Raw genomic sequence first — 19,683 nt, forward strand, 5'->3', positions numbered from 1 at the left:
CATTTCTTTTTGCTCAGCCTGAGAATTGTACGAATCACCAGAAAGAAAGCTTTTTGAAAGATTGTTCCACGCGTTTCAGGCTTCCAGTCGTGCCACCTGAATGCACCTGTAAAATCCTCAACTACCTCGGTCTTCTGTATCTTCGCTTCGGCTGGCGGCCTGGGTCATGTTGGCAGGACATGGGAAAACAAAGGTCTGAAAAGCTATTTCTCAAATAACTGAGCAATCTCCCGCGCACAGGGAGCGGGAAGGCTTTAGGTCAGAGGCCCTGGCGAGAAACGCTACTTCGTCTCGGTAAGACACAGCAGTTCGTCTCTCTGGATCTCAGACCGTACTTAACTTCGGTGCCATTGTAGCCACGTTATGTGGAATTGTATTGTACCCGTTTCTAAGCAACAGGATAATAGCACAGGGGAGTGAGCATAAAGGGCACATATTTTTGTGGTCAGGATTCTTTCTCTCATCAGCAGCATCCCTGTAGAATTGAGAGCTTAGCGTTGATGGCATACAATGCACAGTAGACTGAGTATCACAGTTTGACCATTATGCAATTATACATTATCAGAAGTAATAAACGATACTGAATCCTGAGGTGGCAAATCTAGGTCAAGAAAGTAAAAGCGGAGCTTGTTTGCCTGTCGTGGCACCTGTGGCTAAAGCTAAACTGTAGTAGGGCTGCTCAATTAATCAAAATTCAATTACAATTTCAAATATTACACTCCACAATTACAAAATTTGCATAATCTTGGCAAAATGATTATAGTACTAATTTTTAATTGCTCTGAGGCATGCGCAAACGAGTTCCTCCGCCGCTGCTGCGCTCCCCTCTCAAAACAAGCTAGTGCTACTAGCTAGTAGCTAGCCTGCACTCGTACTCCATCCTCCAGTCCAAGTTTCCAATTTTTTTCTAACATATGTGCATTTGAAATGGCAGAAGAAGGACTGTCCCCGGAACGACTCGCAAACAGGGCAAGAAGAACTGTTATTTGGGAACGCTTTGGGTTTCAAGGGGTTCAAGATTTTCACTTATTGAGAGATCTGTTGAGTGTTATTTAAATGTTACAATACACTATGCTTGTTTATACAAGGAAACCATACTTTAATGTATATATTTGTACCTTTTATTTATTTTAAAATAACAAGTTTTATATATTTGGTTTGGTCCAAAAGGAACTTACATTACTGTAGTCTTAATGAGTGGCTTGAATGGCAAACATAGACATAATAAAAGAGGAGTGAATTTGCCATCTGGAATTTCTTACAATGTTTTTAAAGTGTAACATACATGAGGGTGCTGTGAAAAAGGAAACTCCAGAGTTCCCGGAGTAAAGCATGTCAAAGTGAGGAGATTTGTGATGAGGTCACGCCGGATCGAAAGGGGACTTTCAAGAGGAGGAAGACAATAGCAGTACGGTGACAGGCTGTGTTTGAGAAATCAATAGGTGTTGCTTTTCTTCTGTCTCACTTTAACACCTGAGTCAGAAGAAAGCAAAGACCTGAAGAGTTCCTGAACATGTTTTTTTTTTTTCCCACGATCAATTGATTCCACCCCAACTTGGATTTAGAAAGCTTGCGAGAAAATCATCTCTATACGCTATATTTCTAAAGCTCTATTTACATTCAAATGAGGATCCGATATAATTCCCCTGCAGAATCAGGATAACAAAAGACTAACAGACTACAGTGTTGAACTGATGTAACTGCAAGCAACATTCACATCGCTTATGAGAAAATAAAAACTTCCATGGACTCCGGATGAACTCACTGGCCGTCTCGTTAATACTGCCGTTCCGGAATCAATATCAAATTGAATCGGGGAAAAAACAAATCAAAATCGAATCGAACTTAACTCTTGTGCATCGAATTCGAATCAATTGAGGGAATTAGAATCTATGACTAGCCTCATAAACAAGGCGTTGTTAATGACATTGACTTTCAATCAAAATTGTGCTCAACAGGTTTGAAAATCACTGCATGGTCTGATTTGCCAGCAGCTGGCACCTGTGCTTCCTTCTACAGCTGCCGCGACCTCGCCGTAACCCAGTTGCAGTCACCAGCGCGTTCCAACACTGCTACTGTGCAGCACACGCAAAATACAGGCGAGTCGACGGCAAGCTGGGATGATTAACACAAGGTAGCGAGGGCATTTTATAAAAAGTCAGTACGATTTCACGCTGTGAAGCCTTCAAACGCGGCGCTGCTTTAAATCACCACACTAGACATTAGCCATGCTCTGTTATACTTTAATGCGTTTCAATTTCCACTGTCCTAATAAAGTTTATGGGAAAGTGTCCGTCTAATGAGCCTGAGATACATCAGAGTGATAAGTGTTTGGGTTCATGGATGGGTCCCTCTGAGAAAATTTCTTTCCCCAAACGGACTCGTCAATCCAGAAATACCACTTCCCCCGGAGAGCTTTGTGACACCAAGACAAAAAGGAAAAAGCTATATCCATCAAGCCACCATGGAAAAGCATGTCCTGAAGAGAGTGTTTTGACTTGAGAAAGGAGTGTCAGCAGTTCAGATTTCACTGAGGCGTTCACATGCAGAGAACAGCCCAACAACTGCTCTGTTCCTAACACTGCAATCCGGCACCTCATCCTCACCTCTGACTCGTTTGACCTGGACATTCGTTACTCGTGTCACTGCAAGCGGACGGCCTGAGGAATGTGGTTGTAAATGTGTTGACTCCAGGGAAAGTAAAGAAGCGCACAGTGAACACGGTGTCTAAATATAAACTGCCTTCTCTCCTTAGGGTTCGGATAAGGAGCAGCGCTTGAAGCATCGGTCTCACAAGACCCGCTTCCGGCAGTCTGGATCTCGCCACCTGAGGGAGGTGAAACGGGAAACAGCCGGCCTTATTTCTTTGTTGGATAATTACACATCTGTGAGCAAGAGAGTGTGTCATACGCTCACTCTTCTGTAAACACTGAGCCATCTGTGTACAACGATAGATTTCCATGACCATCACTCAATTAAAGCATGGGCTTTTAAGTGATCATGAGTATAATAGTGCTGTCATTCTGAATCGCAAAGTTTGATATTTTTGATTTTGTAATAGACAGCCTCTTTAGGCAATGAGTCACTCAGGACAAGGTAACACAAGAACATTTTTATTTATTTATTTATTTTTTTTTGGGGGGGGGGGGGGGGGGGGGTCGTCACAGTTTTCCTCTATAGCAATGAAAACAGTTTTTCACAGTATTGATAGTCCTGAATTCATTCTACACTGATGTATATATATTATTTTGCACACTACACAGTACACATGCACCATAGAAACAAATCACACAAATGCAAACAAGCATGTCATCGAGAAGAGGGATACGCAAACAGTACTGCACATCTTGAAGATCATAATCCTATGATTCTCCAATATATCCCTTCCGTGGGGCCTCAACTAAAGGTCGAAAATAAAAAATGTGAGTTGAGAGTCTTAAAAACCATAATCATCAGGTGGCGCTAGAGACCTAATTATCATTTTTGCTTGAGCGCACTTATGTCCTACTTATGTGTGTGTGGGTGTGGTCTAGTAACACTTACGTGGACACGTATGTGTGCGCCGCTGCATGTGCGTGCGTGGTCACAGGGACAATTTTGGACAAAATGTGTTTTATATCGATCATGGATTAGTTTTTCTGATTGCACATTAGAGGGCATCAAATAAATAAATATATAAATAAATAAATAAATAAATATGGATAGGTCTGATGCTACTGAACATTTTGAGCGGTCAAAAGTTAAAAAAATAAAAAATAAAAAATCTTAAATGACTTACTTATCACACTTACAAAGCGTGTCCAAATTTTGGACAAAATAGACCATATGGGGTAAAAGTGTTTTAACCCACCCAAGGGTTTCAAAAGAAAAAAAAAAACGCCAAATTCTTTGCTCGACAATACTTCATAGTGGAAGGCAGAAGGCTGTTGTGTAGGTGCAAGCTCCACCCTTACACATTCACTGATCCAAGAGCAGCCATGACACATTTGAGAGTAACACTAAGCTATAGAGGATTGTTTGCTACTGCTCCTTGCTAGCCTTGCAATAACTTTGCGTCAAAACCAGTGCAGTCCCTAACAAAATCTCAACAGAACATCACTAAACCTATCTACAACCACCAGTTCAGGATGTTACCGCATAAATCCAGCGTTTAAATCACCAAAGTGCAAACTATCGTAGCAGAGCCAGCGGCCGGGCCTACGAAGCAAGCGGTTTCTCATCAGCACGGGTCGGAAACGTGGCATGAGAGGCCAGTCAGCACCATTGATGTAACTCCTCTGCTCTGATGTGCAGTCAAATGATCATTGTTTTACACTAGACTGCAGCACTACAGAAATTCATTACTATTATCACCAGATTTGTTCGCATGAAACTAATGGTACTGTACATTTGGGTATCTGCATGCTTAGCTATAAGTAGTTTACTGTATATTTATGGTTTAAAATACAATTCTAATCACTTCCCTCATCGCAGTCCCAATCCCCCACGAATGTCATTGTCAGTGGTCTAATGTATTTGTGTGTGGTACATACATATACATATACATATATATATATATATTAGTGATAGACCGATATGGTTTTTTCAAGGCCGATACCGATACAGATTATTTGTAGTCAAGTTGGCCGATAACCGATATTTCAAGCCGATATTCATTTGCAGTAAAATGGGGAGGGGGGGGAATTCTTTCAAACTATATATAATTTCTCACTGAGTAACAAATTCATGTGAATGTAGCTCATTTGGGGTTTTTGTTAGGGTTCGTAAAAACGTTTCAAAAAGATTTTTGCGGTGAAAAATTGTGTGAATATGTTCCAAATGTGTTTACGACAAATAAAAACTGACTGCGAACATCTTACAAATCCTGATGAAAACCCCAAATTCGCTACGTTCGCAAGTATCCCCTGCTCAGTGAGCTTTATCGGCCTTCAGATTCAAAACATGGCCGATGCCGATATTTGTCAAAATGCCAAATATCGGCGCCGATAATCGGCCGGGGCCGATTATCGGTCTATCCCTAATATATATATATATATATATATATATATATATATATATATATATATATATATATATATATATATATATTAGGGGTGTTAAAAAAAATCGATTCGGCGATATATCGCGATACTACATCGCGCGATTCTCGAATCGATTCAATAATGGGCAGAATCGATTTTTTTTTTTTTTTTTTTTTTTTTTTTTTTTTTTTTTTTTTTTTTTTTTTAGGATTCACACCTTGAGCATGGAAGAATGTTATATGAACGGCACATTAAGCCTTAATATTTTTATTTTAATGCTGTTCAAATGTGAAACAGATTGCAAACTGTTTGTGTACAGTGGCTCACGGTTATAAGCCTCAAGTTTTAGATAAATATATTCATACAAATCTTACAGTGTACATGTACAAATTTACTGATAGTATTTTCTAAATTTGAATGGAAAAAAATCGCAACAATCGACTTATAAATTCGTATCGGGATTAATCGGTATCGAATCGTGACCATTCGTATCGGGATTAATCGGTATCGTATCGAATCGTGACCTGTGAATCGTGATACGAATCGAATCGTCAGGTACTAGGCAATTCACACCCCTAATATATATATACATATATATATATATATATATATATATATATATATATATATATATATATATATATATTTATTTATTTATATTTATATTTATATTTATATATATATATATATTTATATATATATACACATATAAGCATGCCATGCAAGTGCCGGATGGGTGCCTAATTCAGCTTCTTATGTCAAACTCAACCTTCAAAGACAGAATGGCACTTTGATCAATTGCAAGTCAAATTGACTTGCTGAAAGATCAATATCACATTTATAAGCTTGGCCAAGGAAGCTGAAGAGCTGCTGATTCTTCTTCCGGGGAGAGGAGGAGACAAGTCAAGCAAGCCCAACGAATGTCAATCTGTCAGTGTGCTGGAAGGTGTCACTCTCGGGAGTGCATCGTGGCGACCACGTCGATGTCGGGGATCAGCGACAAGGAGCCGTCAGACAGATTGGATGCTTGCACTCAAAGGCAAAGATTTTTTATTTATGAAGACACTGATCAATACACAAAAGCACCATTGGCACATTTGAATGCAGTTTGTTAATCAATATATCCAATCATTCCTTGAACATGATTCAAATTCAAATAGTACAATATGTGGTATTAAGCAAAGCAGATTATAGGAATTTAGACAAAAGACCAGAAAATGGAACATGAAAGAATAGAAGGTAAATCACCTTCAACGAATAGAATCATCTGTGGTGCATCAGTGCGCTATTGCCTTATTTCCTCAATGGCAACACTTTCATGGTGATTTAATTTTTCTGTCAAGAGAAACATTGGGTTTTTTGTTTCACAATTGCCATTCCCGCAGACTTCTCCTAGCATTTAATCAATGCCTAAAAGAGATGTCGACGGGATATAATCATCTCCTGTCAAGGCACTTTCACCTCTGAGTAGTTCTTTTGAGAGCTCCTGGTGGACCTGCAGCACAGGTCATTAAATATCGTGATAAGAGCGCCAGCGCGGGGTACGAAGATACATGGTCGGAGTGATCTGGCCTTAAAGGCAAAAACTTGCTCTTTCCTTTCAACTTTCTTGTCCACACAGATAACAGTATATTTTTAGCCGTTTAAATACTTTCTCCATCCACACTAAGGGTCAAAATGAAGAGAAGACATATCCGTTGACTTTAAAAGCACATCTGAAAATAGCTGGTGCTGTAACACCTGAAGAAACTAGACTAAGTGCAATTTCTAGAGAAATTGCGAGGGAATGCTGAAAGCTGAATGCTAAGATTTGAATGAAAGTGGAATGCTTACGAAGTAAATTGAGAGATAAATTATGAAATTATGACCTCCTGGTTACTGGACAATGCACTTTACCAACTGTGCCAACGAGCAGTATCAAACACCTGGCAATGATGATAAGTTATATGTATGGAAGTGGGCGTGGAAAGTAAACAGCAATAGTTCGATGTCTATCCCATTGAAAATGAATGGGGAAAAGTTGACATTTAACGTTAAATTGTGCAAATACTGTAAGTCATGTGGAACCAGACAATATATACCCCGCGAATTTTTGAAGCAAGTTAAAATTTGAACAGTGTAAATTGGATGTATTATGTGGGAGTTGTTACGTGGCAAAAAAGTGTGGAGAATAAAAATGCTTCAGCATTCCCACAACTATTTTGAAGTGAAGCCCAAGAACAACAGCAAAGTTAACAGAAGAATAAATAAAAGTATGTACGATATTAATGCCCCAGTGTCAAATGTGGATACTTATCGGGTATCAACATCGGCACTTTCTAAATTGTTGGTTTATCGGTGCCAGTTGAAAATAGCATTATCGTGCATTCCTATGTGGTAGTGTGTTTTAATGTGGAAAAAACAAGAATGTTCACAATTGTTTGCTGATTTATAAAATTCCTATCCCTAAAGGAGAAAGACAAAAAAAAAATGTGAATAAAAATGACAGAACTATACACCTTTACAAATACACTGTGTAAGCATAAAATTTGCCTTACAGTCCCCAACATGCACTTGATTTGTCAATTGACATCTTAATTCTCTGTAAAACTCCTATCTGTGTGAGCGGCTAAAGGGTGTCAAGGCAAACTGGAGATGTCAGGAAGCCCGCAGTGATGAAGTGCGCATCTGATGGAATTTGGCATCCAAAATTTCTTCAAGTCATAGGCAGGCTCTTGTCCGCACACAATAGATCCGACATGGAAGCGAAAGAGACAGGCTGCCGAGACAATGAGACCTCTCATCAGCGGTCTGCTTAATCACACGCATTAATGCTGAGGGCGCAGACGCCACCACAAGTCTATCAGTGGCCTTGCTTGAAAACAAAACAATCCTTCCGTGTAAGTCCCAGCCCACCTCTCGCTCTCTTTTTCCCTCTCTCACCGTCCCCCTTAAGCATCCAAGCCTCCTTTTTGCAAAGTTTTCCATCTGCTCTTTGAATTACTGCCCACAAAGATGGAAGCCAACCAACCTTTTTTAGGAGGAGACGGTCTGACCGGCCCAGTCCCCACCGCCCCTCACCCTCCTATCCACAGATGGTGGCCTGGTTCCTGGAGGGAAAACTTCCCCATTGTACTTTCACTGCCACTTTTGGCCATTTTTCTTTTTTTGTAAATTAGTTATTTTTCCCCCCACTACAATACTAATAAATCCACCCACTCTCTGTCAATTAGATGCCCATTATAGCAGACGCATAATGGACTCTTGAGAACCAGAATGTAACAGGTACAAATGGCGGACGTGCTGTGATGAATAATGCAACAATTATCCCCGTGGTGATAAAAAAATAATTCCAAGGGGTTTTCCTTTCAAGAGAAAATATATTTCATACTTACTGCAAGTTGGTACTCAAAAGTAGAGTCTGCACTATATACTCATTAATCTCTTTAGTGGCTTGTGTCTGTCTGCTTGCAGCATGGACCACCTGTTTCAGCCCAAACACTAATGATCCCTTCATGCAGGGGGTCCTAGGTTGACCCCCCACTGCTGCTGCTTTTATGCTGTGTAAAGTTGAGTACTGTGCGGCATGATCTACTGAGACAAACCCATAGCTCTTTTCAGCTCTCTATTATTTTCTGAAATAAACAATACTACCGGTAAATAAAAACATACAGCCGTATCGTAAAGTGTGACCACGGTTAATGAAACTGACAGGAAGCATATGCCTCAAAAGTTGCGCAAAAGCTTGAGAGGTTGAATCGCCAACTATAAGACTGATGATCACCTTTTTTTTCTGAAGCTGAGCTGTGATTGGTTGCAGAAAACAGCTTCAGAAAACAGGCGAGCTCTTATTCCACAAATGTAATATTAATCAGAGTGTCATGTTTAGACTAGTGAGGTCACATGATGGTTGACTTCCACTTTAAGCAGCAAAAGCCACCTGTTTTTAATCCATCCAATCACGACTCAGCCAGCAAATGTCACATGACCAAACTCAGAAAACAGGTGAGCCGTGATTGGTCGTTACCTGAGCTCTGAGCAACTGTGATGTCATTTTCAGTCAGCAGCAAGTGGCAAAATGGCTGGATGGATAAAAAAAAAAAAAATGGTGGATTTTGCTGCTTAATTCATATTCCACGAACGCAATTAATCCGATATTAATCCGAATGTCATGTTTGGACTTGAGGGGCTGCATAGAATGTATTGTTTTTTGGTTGACTTCTACTTGAAATTTAATTTTAAACGCATTTAAACATTCTCTTCAAAGATTTATAAATTAGAAAAGTGCAATCCATAAAATTGCAACCTTCCCTGCTAACTTTGCTGTATGCTGTGTCCATATGGCATCATCAAAGGATGATTTGTTTATCCAATTTTAGCATATTGCATAATGCACTGATTGATCTTATTTGACACTTTGAAGACTGTTTGGAACGCTAAAATGTGATGATATGATGATTTCTATTTCCAATAGGAACATTTGCTTTGAAATATGAAGTCACCCAGCATCCAGGAACGGATTGGGGTCGACTTCAGAGGATTAGATTCAACTGTGGAGTGAGACACAGGATCATTTTAATACTTATTGATAGTATTGGAAAGACGGTAAGTGAACTTTTACTCTATTCCAAGTGGGAAAAAACGGGGGAGTAAAACTGAGATTGGATATAAAACCATTTTAAAAAAATACACACTGGACTCCCTTTGAGTCAGAGGTGTTTTTTTTATTTTTATTAAGAAGATATTTTCCCTCTATCAACGTGACTATAATCAGTCGGGCGCAGCGGAGAGACTTAATATTTCAAAGGCTGCTGATAATTTATCTTCCGCCGCGCTGACAGGTGCGACCGAGTGCAGCAAGCAGGAGTTATGGAAAACATGGATTTGATGGAGTGGAAAAAAAGGCGAACAATCCCCAACGGAGTGCCGAGGCTCAACTGTTAGTCAGCATCCAAGGTGAAGGTGTGGTCTTCATGCAACACGGTGTTAATCAAATGAGACGCCCAGTGAAGTGTGGGAGTCAAGGTTGCATTCACACTCCTTGATTTCTCCCCATGTAGGATATGGAAGCATGAGGGGAATCACAGAGTGGGGGGTGGGAATGGAGGCTGGTAGAGGCCGCAACTAATGGGGTGGTAAGTGCAAGCGGCAAGATTGCAACACTACAGTAAACAAACAAAACAACAACAATTATGTCATGAGCGAGCCCAATCCTTGTTAAGGTTTTCAGCTCCAACTTAGCAAAATATCATATCAGGATGGGTGGACATGTACTGTACATGAACTAATTTTGAAGAACACAGAAGGCATGAATTTAAAATAAATGTATGAAGATAGATTTCTTTTTTTTTTTTTAAGTCATTAGTGACAGCACTAGATCTGCGTGCAAAATAAAACCAGTTAACGTTCCGGTTCTTGACCCTCTCATTCTGTGTCGTTACGCCACCATTTGATGCCATCATCAAATGCATCATCACTTTATATCCAATCTGGCTGAAATCACTCAATTTTGAGAGGTCGGTTGTGTCTCATGGAAATGCTGAGCGCTGCTTGTTGCCAAGCAAGTGGCTGCTCGTTGGTGCCAACTTGGCGACTTTTACGACATCAGGCAACTTTTTGTGGCGTTATTGGACATTGAGACTTCCTCCGGAGGAGACGTATACCGTGTCCAGACTGCAAACGAACTGTGCTTGTGTGAAGGCACCACTGGCTAACTAACGACATAAGAAAAATGTTTATTTAGGGGAGGGACGCTCTCCAAAAACCCAGCAATTTGTCTAGAAACAAAAGTTTTCCTTTAGAATTACAATCCAATTTATGTGTCACAAAATCAACAAAAAACAATACAGGTATACCTTATCAAGCCACTCTCCAACACACCAGCACACATATCGAAAAACAACAACACAAACATACAAGCCCCCCAGTCCCCACCCACCACGTCCTCTTTTTGAAAACCAACATATGGTGACCCAAGCTTACAGCATTTTCCTCAGACAATCGGCGACCCAATAAAAAAATGACCCACGACCCACTTTGGGTCCTGTCCCTAACTTTGGGAAACCCAAGCTCATTCACTCAGCAAGAACCAGACCTGTTTCAAAACACATTGCATTAATAGGAATGGGAAATTGAACTTCAATAGAAATGGCAAAGTAGTTTGCATGGACAACACAGGTTCAACAACAGTGCAGCATATCATAGTTGTGTACCATACTCTAAAAAACATATACATCTAAAATTGAAATTTGATGTTTAATCCAGACTCCTTGTGCATAATTTGATGTAAAGAGTCTTGTAAAAATGTTGAGATGTGATTCTTTACGCAGAATCATCCAATAAGTGATTCTGAAAATGTGTTTTTTCCTTTGAGGAAAATATTATTTACAGTATCGCACAGGGCAATATTTCACAAAATTGCCCAGTTTATTCTTGTAGAGCAGAAGAAAAACACATTTCCATGATGATAAATGGGAGAGACGGTACCTAATAAAGCAAAAGCAGCAATAACTGCTGCTTTTAGTCTTTAAATGGCGCACAGGGTATCATAACTGTTTACCAGACCTTACGGACTACAGTGAAATTAAACTTTTATATCTCTCTTACAATAGAGTAAGAAACACCTTGTAAGCTGAGCGGTGATACACAGCAGAAAAGAAAATGATGCGTTGTTTAGGGAAATGGGAGCTTCGGTCAGTCTGCGCCACATATAACCTTCAATGTCTTGATGAAAAGTTATTTTTCACTTTTAGAAAGTTGATAGTGATTTTTTATAACTTTATAGCGATAACGCTCCAAACGGAGCCAGTAAGCAGATGCATTAAACGGCACACGAACGCCGTTGAGCACACAGAGGCACAAAGTTGGTGGTGGGTGGCCGAACTCGCTTCTCTTTTGCCCTCAGTGGAGTTTCATCCCCACGCTTAAAGTTTACAACTACACCGAGGACACCCGGACGAACATCGGCTCTTACCTGTTGGCCCCTCGATGCCATCGGCGTAGATTTGGACGGTGAGAATCAACAAAAAGGCGCAGGTGTTCATCATTAAGCTTTTCTTTCTTTCTTTCTTTCTTTCTTTTTAGTCCACTTTTAAATGCGTGAAAGAGTCCGTTTCCAAGTCGCCCCGTGACATCCAACGGGGGAAGTTTTGGAGAGTGGAGCTCATCTATTCCCCACTGGTTGACAGTGACACAGACACGCAGTTTCGGAGAACGCGCGGCGAGACGGCCCACCGCTACTTGTGCAAACTGACGTCAGCGTAAACAGTTGAGGGGAGAGATTTGCCTTCTCCAAGCCACTTTTCCCTCCCAGCCCCTGACTCTTCTTCGACCGAAGAGGCGGGAGGCGGGCGCCTCCAAGTGGTCAAGTCTGGTAAATCACACCATAAGCCATGAAAGACAAGTCTCACTTGATGTGTTAATATTTGATTCATGGTCGAAGTGTTGATGCAGGTAGAATTAATAAACAGTTATTGAGTCATTTTAAATTGATAAGGTTGCATAACTCAAAACATACATTAACTCATTCACTGCCAGTCATTATAGAAAATTTTTACATTTCCAATACTCACGTGATATTACATTCAATAATTATATATAAACCGAATCTACCAAATAACAGAATAGACTCCCTACTTTTTGTCCCGTCCCGTTCTTTTATAATTGACAGCAGAAAAATGTATGTTTGCCAAAATACAGCCATTTCTCCCATGGACTCTGAAACTGTGTTTATTTCCTATAAAATGGGGCAATGATGTCATCTACCGGTGGTTGGGCATCAGTAAAGTTGTTTCCAAGTTTGATATTTACAGTGGAGCATGCTCAGATTCGCCCCCATTTAGCACCGCTCTAAAAAATACAATTGACAAGTATACTTGTCAAAGGCAGTGAATTAGTTAATAAGGACTATTTCCAAAAAAGTATTTTTTATGCCATTTGGTTTTATAATTGTACGTCTCCTATTCTGAAACAGCCATCCTGTAAGTCTTTTTACAAAAACTTATTGATGATTTAAATTTTAGGCCATAATAATGAAAACTATCAAGAGTTAAACACACTAGTAATTTCATGGAAGTCCAATGCAAATGTAAACTGAACAACAAGATGTCTTAAACTTTGATAATGACTTTTGTTTGTTGCTAGAACCCATGACCAAGCAAATGGTCGTTGATCCACTGATATACTTCTTGTATAACAGTAAAGACGCAAGCGCATAACGGTAAATACGTACAAGTAATTCACACAATTTGCATGCGCTGTCCTTTAAAGGGACAGTGTGTACAATTTTTCAACTTCGCCTAACAGGAAGCTGACATGTTTTGCCACCATCTTTCTGCTACGGATTACCGAAGAAGACAAACTAAACAAACGTAGTAATTGGCTCTCTGAGTCATCGTCATGTGCGTGCTTCAAAATGCACGAGCTTTGAACTTAGGTTGTTGCATTTAGTTCATTAGTTCACCACTAGATGGCACCAAATTCTACACACTGTCGCTTTAAATTCTGCAGATATTCATAATAATAATATAGACATGTCATTTTTCTGATACGCTCACAAATTCATACAGAACTCAGAAATAGCAGCATTTATTTTGCTGTCTGCTATTCCGTAAATGCATAATGGCTGCCACATCCTGACACTTTAATACACAGATCCCTCTAGTCATTACTGATTTTCAAAATGAAATTCAACGAGGTATGACGTCACCATTATTGATCAAATTATATGAAAATGACCCATATGCAGTAGTTCATTGCTTCTCAATTCGTTTTTGTCGCCCCCAAACCAGGAAGAAGAAACTATTTTGTGCTGCCACCATCTCTTCACCACGTCTATAAATAGTATCATTTGTCGATAAAATTGTTATAAGTACACATGTGCAGAGGAGCTAATATACTCATATATACTCACCACTGCCACCTATTGTAGTGGATGTGCAATTACACTTTATTCCACACATGGGGAAAAAAAAAAATATGTTACCTGGGATCACACACTTGAGCACTTTCTTTTCATTCCATTCTGTATTTTCTCTAGATGGCATAACTTTGAAAACTAAATTGAATGACTTCATCTTGGTTCCCCAGCAACTGTTACCCTGCAGCCAACAGCTCAGGTGCAGGATTATCAGTGACGACAATAGCCATGTGTTTCGAAAACGCTAATTAATCAAAGCAGTTATTTACACTCAGACTGCACAGTGTAGTCCCAGGATTCTGCAACACCTAATTAAAATATGTGCAAATTAGCATAGTTAACATGTTACAATTGTCTATATGTGCCCTGTGGAATAAGCTCTAGCGCTAGCTCACTCGTGACCCTAGTGAGGGTCACAATGAATGAATTTGCACAAGACAAACAGGTAAATATTCCTTCACACGGCCCATAACTGGTAGAAAGCATATTTCTCCATAAATTACATCAAGTCTGTCATCAAGTGTGCGGCGAATTTGCATTTGAAGACGTTCCTTCTTTCCGCACCTGGTCATGTTTATTGGAGGATGCGTGACAGAAATTACACTGGCGCTCTTCTGCCGAGCAAAAATGTAAACAAACAGAAGTGAAAGGATAAATGGACTACATTAGTACGCCACGTTGCTTATTGAACAAAGACGCAAAAATGTACTTGGACACAGTGATAAAGCAATCACAAAAGGACACAAGTCAGGGGTCAAACATTCAACTTTCTTATTACAGGAGCTTCAATGGAAGACTTGCAGAAATATTTTTTTTTGAGGCGGGGGCATGTATATTTCAATATTTGACGGGTCTCAGATGTCTCGGCTTTCGTAATGTGCTTAAGGGTATGCAAGCGTGCACACTTGTCTCACACAGACACGCTATTGCATTTGATTTGAGCATTACATGTCCACTGAGATCCACCTTAGAAAACACAAATTCATTGTCTACTCTCGAAAATCCCATCGGAGATTGTTTCGCACAGACTGATGGCCTGAAGGCCAGATCTGGCCCTACGTACTGTATCCTATTTTATGCGGCCTATTGAAAGCATGTCAGGATTTTTTTTTCTTGATTTTTAAAACTAATGCAGATATCAGTCATAATAATTCTAATAATCAGATTAGCATTTTGTTTATTTATTGTACCCATTCATCAAAACAATGACCTTGAACTCAAAGTACAGTATGGAACTATAATTTTTGGTTAGTAATCGCTGGATGTTTTTCACCACCCTCCCCTACGATGAACATGATATATGATTCAGGCATGTAATTTGTCGCCCTCAAACCCCCAGGACAACCAAAAATAAAAAGTAAAAATATTATTGCGGATGGAATTTTGTCCGTCCCAGACCACCAAGCTTAGCAAGTTTTCTCGGGGAAACCCTGGTAAGTAGTAGTGGTAGACTGGTAGTGGTAGTGGTAGGAGGAGAAGGAGGAGGAGAAGAAGAAGAAGAAGACGACGAAAAAGAAGGAGGAGGACAAGAAGGAGGTGAAGAAGAAGAAAAAGGAGGAGGAGGAGACGAAGAAGAAGACGCAGAAGATGAAGAAGAAGAATAGGAGGATGAGGACAAGAAGGAGGAGGTGGAGGAGAAGAAGGAGGAGGAGGAGGAGGACGAGGAGATGAAGAACAAGAATAAGAAGGAGGAGGAGGAGGAGGAGAAGACGAAGAAGGAGGATAAGGAGGAGAAGAAGAAGACGAAGGAGGAGGAGGAGAAGGCGAAGAAGAGGAAGAAGAAGAAGACGGAGGAGGAGGAGGAGGAGGAGGAGGAGAAGAAGAAGACGACGACGACGAAGGAGGAGGACAAGAAGGAGGTGAAGAAGGAGGAGGAGAAGACGAAGAAGAAGACGAAGAAGGCGAAGAAGATGAAGAAGAAGAATAGGAGGAGGAGGACAAGTAGGAGGAGGTGGAGGAGAAGAAGAAGGAGGAGGAGGATGAGAAGGAGAGGAAGAAGAAGGAGAAGAAGAAGGAGGAGGATGAGGAGGAGAAAAGATGAAGAAAAAGAAGAACTTTCTGACAAGAGGTTTCTCTTCTTCTTTCAGAGCTTACATGTAGTGTTATCCAAAATTTTGTTTTATAAAACCAGTCCTTGTTGCGCTAATACTGGCAAAAACTCGTTCAATATTCATAAAAGGTATTAATAAAAAGTTATCATGTACATTATAAATGGTGAGTTTTGCCATTACATTATAAGCGCTAAATAGGGGTGGCATGGCTCAGTGGTAGAGTGGTTGTCTCACAACCCTAAAGTTGTAGGTTCGACACAGTGCCATTTTGACCATGAAGTATCCTTGAGCAAGATACTGAACCCCCAGTTTCTCCTGATTCTGCATCCTCAGTAGGTGAATGAGTAGTCAAATGTTAAGCACGTTGAGGGCCTTGTAAGGTGGGAAAGTGCTAAATAAATAAAGTACCAAGCAACTTCATTTGTATGACCATAGGAAAACATTGCTTAAGTTGTACTGAGAATAAAAAGGTTTCATGGTGGCAACAGTGTGACACGAGAACGCATTGTTTCTGTTTCTTATCTTCAAATTTCAAACAGAGTGTAAGTTTGGCCAGTGTCCCATTAGGTGTTCCACTGTATGACAATTTGTTTTCATCAATAACGTAAACAAAAACACTGCTTTTAAAAATCCAGCTTCTCACAGTCATCAGTCAGCATGAGTGTGTTGAGCAGCGGCAACGACTTTTAAGTTCAGACTCCTAAATAATAGAGCTGTTCAAAGAAGAGAAAACACATTTTTCCATGGCTCTGAGGAGTCCAGCTGGCGCGAGGAGTCATTACACAGGCTCACGTCGTTGCGGCTCGTCAACATTAACGCCGTGAATTCAATTAAAAGGCGCCGACAGACGTGTCCAACATGAGCGCAATTCTCAGTCTCCAATGTCATTAGCTCCGAATGATGGATGGATGATGGAGAGGGCTGCAAATGATTTTATTTCACCGACTGCTTCAAGCGTGCACGAACGGGCTGACACCTACACAGAAACTAGCATTTAAACTAATCTACAATTAGGGTATAGCGTACATAAAGTGTTCCCTCGTTTTTCGCGGGTTCATCTTTCGCGGCCGAGCTGCTTCGCGGATTTTTTTTACAGCGTGTTTTTTTTAACGTGCTTTTTGTTTTTTTTGTTTTTTGGTCTTTGCGTGGCCCTATCTCACGAACACTACGTCTGACGGGGACATACGGGCATCCACAGATTCGTCTTGACGTGTCTCTCCCGTAATTCCACAGCATTGCATTCCGGAGATAGAAAATGTATATATTTAAATGTGCTGTTTAACATGTAAATTAAAAAAAAAAAACAAAAAAAAAACACTTAATGGAAAAAATGACTGTAAATCGGAAAAAAAAGATAAATGAAAAAGCATTCATAATAAAGTAAAAATCATACCAAAACGAAAAAACATATAAATGAAAACAAATGTATGTTATACTGGAATAAGTAAAAAAAAAATAATAATAATAATAATAAAAATAATAATAATAATGATGATAATAATAATAAATTACAAAAAACGTACTTTTAATGGAAAAAAGGGATATACATAGAAAAAAAAAACATATATGATGAATAAAAAAAAATCATTCATAATAAAGTAAAAATCATACCAAAACAAAAAAAACATGTAATAAACAAAAAATATATAATATATAAATAACTGGATTTGAAAGTAATACTTGATTCATTGAACAATTTTCAGCAGTGAAAATTTCATATTTTGTCCAGAATTATTTTGACAACTCCATAATTTTTCAAGTACAATTAATAGCTTTTAAGTGATAGCCAGAGTGCATCCGCCAGACTAGTCAAAAGGCAAGCAGAGCTGCACTGAGTTTTGTTGGATACAAGCGGTTCAATTTGATATAAATAGTTCCTGGTGGGAATTTAGTATATGAAAATAGAGCACCGAGTCTGAGGGTTATTTCTCATCCCTTGCATCCATTGAATAGTTGTTGCTCGTGCTGGGTTCAATTAGTCTCTTAATATGTGAAGAGCGTTCTTCTAGATGCACTCCATGTGTTTAGCCCCTTGAGATAAGGCGGCGTTGTAAATTGGGGCTATATAAATTAAAAGTGAATTAATTCATAGGGGCTTGCTAGTGCTTTGCAGTTCTCAAGTCACTTTTTTGATTCGGGGCTCAAGTGCAGCCTAGTTGTCATGGTAACGGAAATTCATACTTGTTATTGCTCCAGCAAAATGTGGGGCATGATGAAGGCTAACTCGCTTGAATGAGCTCATTTAAGCAGGACAACAAGAAACAGCGAAAGTGACTTTTGAGGTATTTTGACAAAACCATCTGACAGACGCGCGATTAAGACACCTGAGAACTTTAATACCGTTAGAACAATTGAGATTGCAGCGTAATTCTTTGATCATACAGGTTCATATTCATAAAAAGTTCCAACTATCGTGTAATATATACTAGGGATGTAACGATACCGGCAACAATATATCGTCGTCATCATGTCACTATATTAAAAGAAGCACATCTGTTTAAAAAAAAAAAAAAAAAAAAAAGTCAGGTGAATGTCCATTTGTGCAGTTCTAACACCCTCTGGTGGCTATTTTTTATTTATTTTTTTACTGCAGTTTAATTTTCACAAGGCATGTTTTGGCCCTTTTATGTTTCAAATCCACGCTAATGGTCAGATGATCGGAACATAATATGCTTGTGAAGCGAGTCAATATGTGGAGTAACTCAATGTGTGCTTGCATTAGCAAGTAAGTGCCTCAATATTAAGTGTTATTAGAGATTGTAGGTTGTTTACATGCATTGCCTAATGTGCAAAAGAGAAACATTGTGTTTTTTTTAGTATGAGCTCATTTTTTTGTGACCTTTTTGGTATCGCCAAGCTTTCCACAATATCGTGATAATTATCGTATCGTGATATTTGGATATCATTACATCCCTAATATATACGGTAACTAGGAAACAGGTTTTCCTGTGCATAGAGCGTATTGCTGTCATTCTATTAAAAAGAAGGGGAGACTGGGGCTTGTTGTCACACTTAAACGTTCATACATTTCTTGGAATCCACACATTATGATGAAAGATCAAAGTCTCAGGTACATATTTTGTTTTCATGTGATTTTTATGTAGCACAATTTGTGGCAGCAAGGAGACATGTGACATGTTACCCCTCGGTTAAGTTGTCTCACTTAATAGGATAAGATGTCACACTGGATTTTGCAACTAACAAAACACGGACAAAATTATTGCTGTCCTTGTTCTTGATTGGCCCATGCTTTGCATATGTCACGTGACAACTAACCCCAAAATGACTGAGACATGTTGCCCTAAACTACCATATTTGCTAATGCTAGCTCTAGTTTAAAGTTAGCTTAAAACATCTCTCTGAGTCTCTCTAACAAGTCCATTTGTATTTCTGCTAGGATTTGGTTCTGGGCAATGCCCGTTTAAAAAAAATATATATATAAAATTCCTTACATTGGGTTGTGCAAAAATGGTTAATTGGCGCTCCTCAACTCACAATGTGTGATTGTCGTCTCACAGAATACCATCCCTGACCATATAAAGGAAGTAAGCTAGTATTGCAATTTTTAGTTGTGCCTTCGGGTGGGGAAGATAATTGCAATGTGACAACCTACCCAATGTAACAAGCCCCACTGTCCTACCGCATCCTTAATGTGCTCTATTTACTTTAAAAATATATCTTTTATTTGAATTGTGGTTAAAAATAAATACAAAAC

At 39.4% G+C, this 19,683-nt stretch overlaps 1 protein-coding gene across 4 annotated transcripts in view; it reads right to left on the minus strand.

The window, feature by feature from the left end:
* ptprub (protein tyrosine phosphatase receptor type Ub) overlaps window positions 1-12,334 on the minus strand; it is a 225,356-nt gene extending 213,022 nt beyond the window's left edge. For 3 of the 4 annotated variants that reach the window (XM_077526328.1, XM_077526327.1, XM_077526326.1), the window contains exon 1: window positions 11,974-12,333. In XM_077526328.1, coding sequence (XP_077382454.1) covers window positions 11,974-12,046 — 73 coding nt within the window. In that variant the 5' untranslated portion in view covers window positions 12,047-12,333. Of the gene's footprint in view, window positions 1-11,973 lie in introns of all 4 variants that reach the window. The other variant, XM_077526325.1, reaches the window with a different exon arrangement.
* Between the last annotated feature and the right edge of the window lie 7,349 nt (window positions 12,335-19,683).

The sequence above is a fragment of the Festucalex cinctus genome, chromosome 7 (genome assembly GCF_051991245.1).
Source record: "Festucalex cinctus isolate MCC-2025b chromosome 7, RoL_Fcin_1.0, whole genome shotgun sequence".
Lineage (NCBI taxonomy): Eukaryota > Metazoa > Chordata > Actinopteri > Syngnathiformes > Syngnathidae > Festucalex > Festucalex cinctus.